Below are 12491 nucleotides of genomic sequence, written 5' to 3' on the forward strand. Positions count from 1 at the left end.
TTTTAATCATAAAGGCCTTGAAAATCAGCAAGGTAAGTAAACATTCAGTATTATTCTCTATTCACAAATTAAAAGATTCAAATATAAATACTATCAAAGGAATGTATAATAAATAAAACTTAACATTTTCTGCCATGATTTCAAATCAGCTCCTCAACAGTAACATAATTCTATGTTATCTCTACTTCCTATTTATTTATTTATTTATTTGAGACAGAGTCACGCTCTGTCGCTTAGGCTGGAGTGCAGTGGCACGATCTCGGCTCACTGCAAGCTCCGCCTCCCGGGTTCTCATCATTCTCCTGCCTCAGCCTCCTGAGTAGCTAGGACTACAGGCATGTGCCATCACGCCCGGCTAATTTTTTGTATTTTTAGTAGAGACGGAGTTTCGCCATGTTAGCCAGGATGGTCTATCTTCTGACCTCGTGATCCACCTGACTCGGCCTCCCAAAGTGCTGGGATTACAGGCATGAGCCACCGCGCCCAGCCTGTTATCTCTACTTCTAAAATAAATAACGCTCCACTAAATAATGACAATTTGGTTAAAACTTTGGGACTTCAACAATCTCTTCAGCAATATCCCACACCACCTCCATGTGATTCAAAAATATATAAACTTATTTTTCCAAAGAAAGTGGTATGGCAAAATGGCCAATACTACTTTATATAAAATATAAGTCTAATAATAGTACAAAATGTTAACAGTGACTTTATCTTTGGGATGCAGAAGTGAAAGGATTGCTTGAGGCCAAGAGTTCAAGACCAGCCTGGGCATCAAAGCAGGACCCCACCTCTACAAAAAAATACAAAATATACTAGCCAAGGGCAGTGACACACACTTACAGTCCCAGCTACTTGGAAGGATGATGCTGGATGATTTCTTGAGTCCAAGAGTTTGAGGTTGCAGTGAGCTATGATCATGCCGCTACACCGCAGCCTGGGTGACAGTGAGACCCTGTTTCTAAGAAAAGGTTTTACTGGCCGGGCACAGTGGCTTACGCCTGTAATCCCAGCACTTTGGGAGGCCGGCGGGTGGATCACCTGAGGTCAGGAGTTCAAGACCAGCCTGGCCAACACGGTGAAACCCCGTCTCTACTACAAATACAAAAGTTTTTTTTTTTTTTTTTTTAACTGTGATCATCTCAGAACGCAAGGAATATAGGAAGTGCTCATTCCCTCTGTTATCTTTTTTCTTCCTTTCTGACTAGCTATCCAATTCTACAATGAACGTATTAAAAGTACTTAAAAGAACATAATGAAAAACAGCTCTCCAATAATGAACACATAACACACCTCAGCAGAGATGCTCCTAAGAAGTCCCTTAAAAGTCAGTAACAAAGGCTAGGGGAATAAACTTCAAAATAAATGAAAGTTATAAACTTAAAAAGGAGAAGAGAGAAATACAGTGAGCCATAACTTAATATTGCTAAAAACTTTATCTCAAATCATTCTATACCTTCTTAATCCCTATAAAGAAGTAACACAGGCCAGGTGTGGTGGCTCACACCTGTAATCCCAGCACTTTGGGAGGCCAAGACAGGTGAATCACTTGAGGCCAGAAGTAAGAAACTAGCCTGGCCAACATGGTGAAACCGCATCTCTACTAAAAATACAAAAATTATCTGGGCATGGTGGCGCACACCTGTAATCACAGATACTTGGGTGGCTGAGGCACAAGAATCGCTTGAACCAGGAGGTGGAGACTGCAGTGAGCAGACATTACACCGCCGCACTCCAGTCTGAGTGACAGAGCAAGACTCTGTCTCAAAAAAAGGTAACTTGCAGAAACACTTGTACTACACTTTGCCAAACTCTCACATTCAATATCATTTTCTAAAACCTACTTTTAAAACATCAGATGAAATTGATAGCACTTACTGCTGTAAGGCCTTCATTATTACAAATGTTGACATCAGCACTATATTCTAATAATTTACTCATACATTTCTTCTGCCTGAAAAGAAAAAAGAGTCATAGATAACTGGTACTAAAAAAAACATGCAAATGATAATTTACTGAAATATTAACTATAATCAATAACAGCTGAGAACATCATAACATCTTTATCTGTAATATCAAGTGATATCTGCAATATTTAAACAAACACTACTTGAGGCAAAATACAAAACTGCTTCTATGATTCAAAGATTACAGGAGAAAACAATGACACAGTCAGGTTTTCATATCATTGGGACAAATCATCATTCAAACTGTAGAGAAATTTCTAGTATGACTAAGTTCATGAAACAGTAATATTCATCAGAAACATAACAAAATACAAGTCTAATGGAAGGGGAATGAATAGAGAAAAATGATGTCTCAACATTGTATCCTACATTCTTGTCAGCAAAATATTTAAAAGGTAACACTAAGATGTTATAAAATCATACTCAGAATATCGATGAAATGCACGTCTATGCATCCCTCTACTCACTGGGGGATGAGGAGGGGGATGCAGAGACTCTTCATTTTTTTTCAGTTATTTGTACTGTGGTAAAATACATATAAAATTTGCCATCATAACTTATTTTTTTGAGACAGAGTCTTGCTCTGTCACCAGGTTGAAGTGCAGTGGCGGATCTTGGCACACCGCAACCTCCTCCTCCCGGGTTCAAGTGATTCTCCTGCCTCAGCCTTCCGAGCAGCTGGGATTTCAGCCATGCGCCACCATGCCCAGCTAATTTTGTATTTTTAGTAGAAACGGGGTTTCACCATGTTGGCCAGGATGGTCTTGATCTCTTGACCTCGTGATCCGCTCGCCTCGGCCTCCCAAAGTGCGGGGATTACAGACATGAGCCACTGTGACCAGCCCATCATAAACATTTTTTTTTTTTTTTGAGACAGAGTTTCGCTTTCTGTTGCCCAGGCTGGAGTGCAGTGACACCATCTCGGCTCACTGCAACCTCCGCCTCCCGAGTTCAAGCAATTCTCCTGTCTCAGTTTCCTGAGTAGCTGGGATTACAGGTGCCTGCCACCAAGCCTGACTAATTTTTGTATCTTTTAGTAAACCCGGGGTTTCACTATGTTGGCCAAGCTGGTCTTGAACTCCTGACATCAGGTGATCCACCCCCTCAGCCTCCCAAAGTGCGGATTACAGGCATGAGCCACTGCACCCAGTCTTCATCACAACCTTTTTTTTTTCTTTTTTGAGACAGAGTTTCGCTTTTGTTGCCCAGGCTAGAGTGCAATGGCACAATTTCAGCTCACTGCAACCTCCGCCTCCTGAATTCAAGCAATTCTCCTGCCTTAGCCTCCTGAGTAGCTGGGATTATAGGTACCCACCACCACGCCCAGCTAATTTTTCATATTTTTAGTAGAGACTGGGTTTCACCATGCTGGCCAGGCTGGTCTTGAACTCCTGACCTCAGACGATCCGCCTGCCTCGGCCTCCCAAAGTGCTGGGATTACAGGCGTGAGCCACCACGTCTGGCCCCTATCAAAACCATTTTTAAGTGTATAGTTCACTGGTAAATAGTCCAGTGAATAAACAGTAATATATACACTATAGTGTGTATATATAATACATATGTATTGTATACATATTATATAATAAGTATAGTAGTAACATAATATGAGGTTGGTGCAAAAGTAATGGTGGTTTTTGCCATTACTTTAATGGCAGAGTATACAGTATATATGAATATATTACTATTTATCCAACTAGATCATAAACATCTTCATACCATGGATTGTATCATATTTCTTTAATCAACTCAGTACTAAGGATAACCAGGCTCATAGTAGCTCTCAATAAAACTTTGATTATTAATATTCAATCTTGTAAATCAATAGCTAAAATTCTCATTGACTGAATAAAACTTTTAAGAAAACAGAACTGACAAGTTACCTTTCTTGATTTTTGTACTTGTAATGAAGTTAAATGTCACTTAAAATTAGCATTATAATCAAAGAAACTGAAAAAAATAAAGCTCTGGGTAAACTTTTAAGATCAAACATTTACGAAGTTCCTTTATCTAACACACTATTAGGAAAACCTTAAGAAATAAATATTCAATAATCATGAGACCACAGACCAGATAGTCCCATTAAAATAAATGCATTGTTTAAACGTGTGTTCGTGTGTCTATACCCACATGGGTAGATTTCTAAAACCTTTCAGAAGCCTATTATGGACCATTGGCCTAAGCCAATAATGCCAAAATAAATCATTAGGTAGGAATGGGCCAGGGAAATAGGCCCAAAAAAGTGTTTATTGTAGGGGTTGTTGAAGAAAAGCAGTAATCTATAATGCTTTTCCTCCCAAAAATGAATTACAAAAGGTACAGGGAATATAGGAGAGAAATATATCCTATCTTTCTTATTGAATAATCATTATTACTATTTTCCAGGATCTGAATAAGTCAAATCAATCCAATAAATAAGTGGCTATTTTGCTAACAGAACTAAAATATTATGTAACAAATGGGCCCTACCCTTTATGAGCTCATAATCACCTAAAAAATAAAGAAAAAGTCTTCTCTCAAATCTGACTAAAACACAACCTAAGAATACACACTATTTCAAAGCCTCTCCTTTTAACATTCTCACATAAGCATGAGCAATGCTGAATCCCCCTGTACAAAGAAGCAACTATATTTCTGCTCAGATACTGCACCAATTATAGGGAGCTTATGGCAACCAAAATTACACAGGGACCAGTCACCCAAGTGCTCTGTGGAAGCTTAATGGGGCTTCTTTTGGAAAAGAGGACAATCCAATACAGCACTAATGGCAAAGAGAAAAATGCTAAAGCAGGTCAGGAGAAATACAGCAGCCATCTGATGATAGCTGAGGGAACAAAACAAAAAGCTGGCCCCAAAACGTAGATGGACCAACAAAATGGGAAGAACTCTACTACGACTTCTACTTCAGTATGGATAAATGTGAACTCATAAAGAAATTATAGTAAAAAGCTATTTCTGAAAACATCAGCTACTACAGGAAGTACTCAAGTCACTTAGCAAACATTGAGCACCTCTAAGTTGTACAAGGCTTCCACTCAATAAATAATAAAAACCAAAATACGTAAGTGTTGAAAGTCAAGAGTCATCTTTATAGAAACAGAAAGGCATCCAAATTAAAGAGAGGGTCATCAATTCTTTTTATTCCTTTTCTTCTTGCTGAATGGCTATGTGAATCATTTAATATCTGCCATATTCCTTCACCTTTAAAATGTAATGGCTTCAATCACTGTTGACAGAGTGATGAAAACTATATTTTTCTCTGTGCCACTTTGTTTCTGAAAAACAGTACATGAAAATTCTTTTCAGTAGACCAAGAACATCCTGTCTTTCAAGTCTAAGACCTATTTCTTGCCCCTCACACTGAAGTCTTAAGACTCAGTCGCCTACTGAAATGACAGCAGAGTTTTTATCCCTGCTCTGCACTAATCTCTCCTTTCATTAACACAGTTGTTGAAACACAGTGCTAAGATATTTTTCTACATGTAACCTTTTCAAGACCTTTATCAATACCCTATCAACACTTGGGATAACGTACCTAGACCTGAGATCAATTCAGCAAGGGAATGAATGATTTACTCTATGACCTTGGGTGTGACACACTACAAGATACCTAACATGGCTAATTATAAAAACAATTGTTTAATCAGCACATTGTTACCTATGAGAACAGTAGACAATTAAACTGGCTCACATGCTAAATCAGGAAATACAGCAGATCAGAAAGGGTCAACAGACTATGCCTTTCGCCTGTCCAACCTAGGCATCACTATAGCTGTCTTTTTTGTTCTATTTTAATCTTTATATGCAAAAATTTGGCCTCAGATTGATGTAATGGACAATTTTAGCTCCCATATCCATCTTATTAGGCAGTCAACTCAAATATCTAGAAGCACAGTTAAGAATAGGAAACAAAAATATCTTCAAGAGTAATTAAAAAAAGAAAACACAGACACCATATATTTGTACACCGTGTCCATAGAGAAGTTTTTTTGAGTTTTTTGTTGTTGTTGTTTTGAGACAGAGTTTCCCTCTGTTGTCCAGGCTGGAATGCAATGGCACAATCTCCACTCACTGCAACCTAGCTCTCCCGGGCACTTAAGCGATTCTCATGCCTCAGCCTCCAGGCTCAAGCAATTTTCATGCCTCGGCCTCCTAAGTAGCTAAGATTACAGGCATGCGCCACCAAGCCTGGCTAATTTTGTATTTTTTAGTAGAGACAGGGTTTCACCACTGTCTCAACTCAAAAGTTGGTCAGACTGGTCTCAAACTCCTGACCTCAGATGATCTGCCCGCCCTGGCCTCCCAAAAGGCTGGGATTACAGGCCTGGACTCCATAAAGAAGTTTTACAGTGTTTGAAAGGGTTTAAGCTGGATGCAGTGGCTCACGCCTGTAATCCCAGCACTTTGGGAGGCCGAAGTGGGCGGATCACCTGAGGTCAGGAGATCGAGACCATCCTGGCCAACATGGTGAAACCCCATCTCTACTAAAATACAAAATTAGCTGGGTGTGGTGGCGCGTGCCTGTAATCCCAGCTACTCAGGAGACTGAGGCAGGAGAATCGCTTGAACCTAGGAGACAGAGGTTGCAGTGAGCCGAGACTGCACCACTGCACTCCAGCCTGGCGACAGAGTGAGACTCCATCTAAAAAAAAAAAAAAAAAAAGTAAGTTTATAAAATATAAGTTCTTCAAGTCCTGAATCAAAAACTACTTATTTTCGTTTTAAACATAATTCCAATCATTTTTGTCTGATTTCTCAGACCAAATATAAACTAATGTTAGCACTAAAAGGAGTAAACTACCCTAGTATCTAGGAAGATTACTCTGGTACAGCTTATCCACAAATAATTACAAATAAACTGTGTACAATATATTAAGTCTGTGTACAATTCCATTAATAAAATTAACTAAACAAGCAATTTGCAAAATGAGCCACAGAGTTAGGAGTGGCAAAAGATTAGCAGAAAAAAAGCACACTAAAATAGAGGTGAAAATTACGCTTTTCAGAAAATACAATGTCACTATAATACAAGTAATAATGAACTTCCATATATATTTCCAAGAAGAAAATCAGTGAGCAATCTAATGAATTACTAAATATGATAGCTATTTTAAAACTGAATATAATGACCCAAGATCCACTATCAAGAAGAACAGTATCATCAATAATATCTTTGAGAGACAAAAAAAAATTATAGAAAATAAAAAATACACATCATTATTGCAGTTTTTCCCAAGGTAAATATTGGGGGTGCAGGATGAATCATTAAACCAAGGCAAAGTGCCTTGAATAACTGATAATACAACTTAAAGCACTTAAGAAAACTAAATAGTTACCCATTTCTTGCTGCCAGATGAAGGGGTGTACAGCCTGAAATATCTTGATAGTTAGGATTTGCTCCCTTCTTTAACAGCAAAACCAAACATTCCACCGATCCACAACTAAAACAATATTAAAAGACAGTTCAGATACATTCAACATACAACCAGACTTAATGTACTTTAATTAAAAAACAAAATATTCTATTAAACACAATTTTCTTTTGGTTTTTCAGACAGAGTCTCACTCTGTCGCCCATGCTGAAGTGCAGTGGCGCCATCACAGTTCACTGCAGCCTTGACCTCCTGGGCTTAAGCAATCCTCCCACCTCAACCTCCCAAGTAACTGGGACTTACAAGCATGAGCCACCACAATTTGGTAATTTTTTTTTTTCCTTAGAGAAGAGGCCTCATTATGTTGCCCAAGCTAATTTCAAACTCCTGAACTCAAGCAATCAATCCTCCTACCTCGGCCTCCCAAAGTGCTGGGTTCACCAGTGTGAGCCACCATGCCCGGCCTTAAACACATTTTTTTTGGTTTCTTGAGACAGAGTCTCCCTCTGTTGCCCAGGCTGGAGTGCAGTGGCTCGATCTCGGCTTACTGCAAGCTCCACCTCCCAGGTTCACACCATTTTCCTGCCTCAGCCTCCCGAGTAGCTGGGACTACAGGCTCCTGCCATCATGCCTAGCTAAATTTTTTTCTATTTTTAGTAGAGACGGGGTTTCACTGTGTTAGCCAGGATGGTCTCGATCCCCTGACCTCAAGATCCACCCGCCTCGGCCTCTCAAAGTGCTGGGATTACAGGCGTGAGCCACTGCGCCCGGCCATTTTTTTTTTTCTTTTTTTTTGTTTTTGCGACAGAGTCTTGCTGTGTCACCCAGGCTGGAGAGCAGTGGCACGATCTTGGCTCACTGCAACCTCAGCCTCCAGGGTTCAAGCAATTCTCTTGCCTCAGCCTCCCAAGTAGCTGGGATGACAGGTGCATGTCAGCACACCACCTGGGCCTATTTTTTTGTATTTTTAGTTAGGATGGGCGTTTCACCACGTTGGCCGCTGGTCTCGAACTCTCTGACCTAAAGTAATCTACCCCCTACCTCGGCCTCCCAAAAGTGGTGGGGATTACCGGTGGTGGGCCCTGTGCATGGCCTTTTACACCATTATTTTTACCTGTAATCTTGTTTAACTTCTGACACAAATAGTAAACATATCTCTTATTTCAAGATGGGTCCATTCTATGAAACATTATAAAGTATTTGAGATTCAAAATACTTTCAAATGAAACCATATGCGGTACTACTTTCAACTTTCTGGCCTTCATTAAGCCAAATTATTTCATGAACAATTAATTTCAACACACCTTATCTAATCCTGAAAAGAGCGATAGGGCTGTCACCAATTAGTTAACTGATTGATACCATCTAGAAGTACTGCTAGGGATAAAAATCATTCTCCCACCTATGTAAAAAATATAAAAGCCCCAATACTTCATCTGCAGACACATATAAATAATCATATTGCCTGCGCGATAAAAGAAAATCTTTGGGTGAACTGCCACATTAAGTTATCCAGGCAAGACAATCTCCATGTCTAACCTACTCTGATCTTGCCGTATAAACCAACGCTAAGGCAAGAAGCGACATGAGATTACCAGTACAATCCCAAAGTTAACAGTTTAGGAGAGAGAACAGACAGCATACCACGGGCCCAAATAGGATAAACAACACTCAGGTTTTTCTGTTCTTCATCTCTCCCCACAAATATTATGCTGACCAATGCTGGTTCAAAGCCTTACTGACCTTGCCTCTAGATCAGAGTTTTACTCAAAATATTCTTTTATCTTACTTTGCTGCAATGTGAAGCCAAGCTTCTTTTCACACGTTCCGAATGCATATTGACATCAAATTCTTGAATCTTGATAGTAGCTTCAGAAACAGACCTATGACAAAAAATAAAACAGGAATCAATGGTGTAAAAAAGGTTTTTAAAAACATATAGATCAAGTTTAACAGCTCTTAGTACTCTGGGTTGGCTTGGTTTGTTTTTTTGGAGACAGGGGCAGTCTTGCTCTGTCACCAGGCTGGGAGTACAGTTGGCGAAGATCTTGGCTCCACTTGCAACCTCCACCTCCCCTGGGCTTTCAATCCAATTCTCCTGCCTCAGCTTTCCTGGAGTAGGGCCGATACCGGTGATGTCCACACGCCTGGGGCTAATTTTTGCTATTTTTTAGTAGAGAAGGGGGTTTCACCAAGTTGGCCAGGATGCGTCTCTATCTCTTGGAACTTCGTGATCGGGCCCGGCCTCGGCCTCCCAAAAGTGCTGGGATTTACTAGCATGAGCCCAACCGGGCCCCGCCTAGTACTCTTACTAGATTCTCAGGGTTCTGTCCCACACCCACCACATAATACTGGCACTTTCTCTTAGGTACGGGTTAGCCAGCCACAGTATCATCCCAAAAACCAAACGGCCTTGGCCAATAAGCTAGGTGCTGAGGTTTCTCAAATCTGCCCACTCTGGATAGTCCTATGTTACCTGTCTTAGGATACACCAACAGGAGTAAGTTGGGCTTTAGCTTCCTTAGATTCTTGAGAAACAAAGGGCTGTAGGCCTGGCTTCTAACCTTGCAAAAAGTTGAGCCTAGCTATTACTTCTGACAATAAAGAAAATCAGACAAAAACATTTTTTAATTATACCAGGTAGGAAATTAAAAAAAAATTTTTTTTTTAACTTGGTTCAATAGTTTATCTTTACATTGTTATTATATCAAAAAATCCAGTGGCTAGCCATGTCAGAGCTGGGCTGGTGTAAGTCTAAAGACCCCCTCACAAAGCCAACATTGTATTTCATATATAGCCCTGTAATAAAAGAGTGTCAACACTACAAGCAATAAAAGGGTAACAAAAGTAAGTAGCAACAAAGAGACTAAGTTGTCCCTCAGCCATAATCTTTTTTTTTTTTTTTTTTTTTTTTTTTTTTTTTGAGCGGAGTCTCCACTCTGTCGCCTGGGCTGGGAGTGCAGTGGCCGGATCTCAGCTCACTGCAAGCTCCGTCCTCCCGGGTTTACGCCATTCTCCTGCCTCAGCCCTCCGAGTAGCTGGGACTACAGGCTCCTGCCACCACGCCGGCTAGTTTTTTTTTTTGTATTTTTTAGTAGAGACGGGGTTTCCACAGTGTTAGCCAGGATGGTCTCGATCTCCTGACCTCGTGATCCGCCCGTCTCGGCCTTCCCAAAGTGCTGGGATTACAGGCTTGAGCCACGCGCACCAGAGCCCATAATCTTTGTATAAGTCAGTAGTGACCTCCAAAAGAAATCATCACAACGTATTTTTCCATGTCAGTGACCAACCAAATACTTAATATCTCAATATTCATTAAGAAAATCTCTCACCATAAAATTTTACAGTGACCTCCAAAAGAAATCATCACAATGTATTTTTCTATGTCAGTGACCAACCAAATACTTAATATCTCAATATTCATTAAGAAAATCTCTCACCATAAAATTTTACAGCTCATATAGATCTTGGAAAATCTTATTCCTTATTTCACACACACAAAATTATAACAGAAAAGTTAAATAACTTGCCCCAGGATAACATCTATGCCCAAACTCTGTGTGTGTGTGTGTGCACACGCGTGCACGAGCACGCACGCGTGGGCATGCAGTACACATTTAGAACAATGTATGCTTCTTAAAAAGCAAAAATTTTTGAAACAAGCACTCACCTGTGTTGATCAGCCATAACCATTGGCATTAATGTATAAACAGCAGTTTCATTATCTGAGTAAAAAAACCAGAAAGAGTTCATTTATCCCCTACTTTGTTCAAGGGGTGATACTTAAGATTAGTTTAGAATTTTCCTAACTCTATACAAAAAGCAAAAAGGAGAGGAAGAAGGAGGAAGAATAATGCAGAATATTAAAGGTATTTCAGAATTTATGATAGTGCAGAATCTTTCATCCCCCCCACTGTTTATCCCTTTTACATCATCACAGAAGAGCTTAGCTTCTGAGGAAAATTAAAGACTGATTCTTCAGAAGGTTTGGTCCCATTATCCACCAAAAAACAATTCTCTAAGTGTAGTATGGTAGCCTGTGCATCATCATCCAAAAACCTTTCTGTAGCTTTAACAATTGAAATTTATTTTACTTCCAAAGAGGTATTTACAGGCATCATGTTTTATCATACTTACATGTACTTTGGGGAAAATTTAAATATATATGAATATTAAATATATATGCTAAAATAATTATAAAACCTTAAATATACCCAATACTGGCTTTTTGTCAATATTATTACAAAAGAAATTAGTTTAGAAGCTTTTATGAAAGAGCACGGAAGTCTTTATTGTACTTATCACTTTACTCACAACATTTTTATTCATATGTGCTATGGTTTGAATGCATCTGCCAAAAGTTCATCTGTTGGAAATGTGGTTGCTATTACGGCAGTGTGAAGAGGTGAGGCTTTGGTGAGGCAATTGAGCCATGAGGGCTCTTCTTTCATGAATGGATTAATTCTGTTTAATCCAGGAATGGGTTATAGTGAAGTTCAATCCCCTTCCCTCTAGCCCTTCCTCTCTCACCCTTCTGCCTTCCACCATGGGATGACTCTTACTTGATGCTGGTGCCACGCTGTTGGACTTCCCAGCTTCCAGAACTGTGAGAAATATATTTGTTTTCTTTACAAATTATCCAGTCTGTGTTATTGTTATATCAGCAGAAAACAGACTAAGAGAGACCCTTTACACAACAAATTCGCAAAAACATGACCCAAAAGAAAAGGTTAAAAATCAACATCTATGATGCCATATTATACTTACGTACATTTTAGCTAGTGTTTTGAATTGATTTTTATATATTACTAAGGGTCATTTCTCAATTCAATGTATTTTGGAGGTTTATGTTTTTTAATAAATTATTTACAAAGACGAAACCCTGACAACCCCCACTCAGTCATTTAAAAGTTAATGCTGATGCTCAGTTAATAGGTTAAAGTTTAAGGAGAAACAGGATATTTACATAGTATCGAGTACCTCTTAAAATATTGACTGGGGCGCGGAGCAAGATGGCCGAATAGGAACAGCTCCAGTGTCCAACTCCCAGCGCGAGCGACACAGAAGACCAGTGTTTTCTGCATTTTCAACTGAGGTACTGGGGTCATCTCACTAGGGAGTGCCGGACAATCGGTGCTGGTCAGCTGCTGCAGCC

At 39.6% G+C, this 12491-nt stretch overlaps 1 protein-coding gene across 1 annotated transcript in view; it reads right to left on the minus strand.

The window, feature by feature from the left end:
* The window catches only part of HACE1 (HECT domain and ankyrin repeat containing E3 ubiquitin protein ligase 1), a 218603-nt gene that overhangs the window by 107964 nt on the left and 98148 nt on the right, over positions 1–12491 (minus strand). The window contains 5 exon segments of the mRNA XM_017878558.1: positions 1879–1954; positions 7301–7405; positions 9126–9142; positions 9144–9219; positions 11007–11061. Of these exon segments, the coding sequence (XP_017734047.1) occupies positions 1879–1954; positions 7301–7405; positions 9126–9142; positions 9144–9219; positions 11007–11061 (329 nt within the window).

Source organism: Rhinopithecus bieti, unplaced genomic scaffold (assembly GCF_001698545.2).
Source record: "Rhinopithecus bieti isolate Rb0 unplaced genomic scaffold, ASM169854v2 scaffold_10614, whole genome shotgun sequence".
In the NCBI taxonomy this organism is placed as follows: Eukaryota; Metazoa; Chordata; class Mammalia; order Primates; family Cercopithecidae; genus Rhinopithecus; species Rhinopithecus bieti.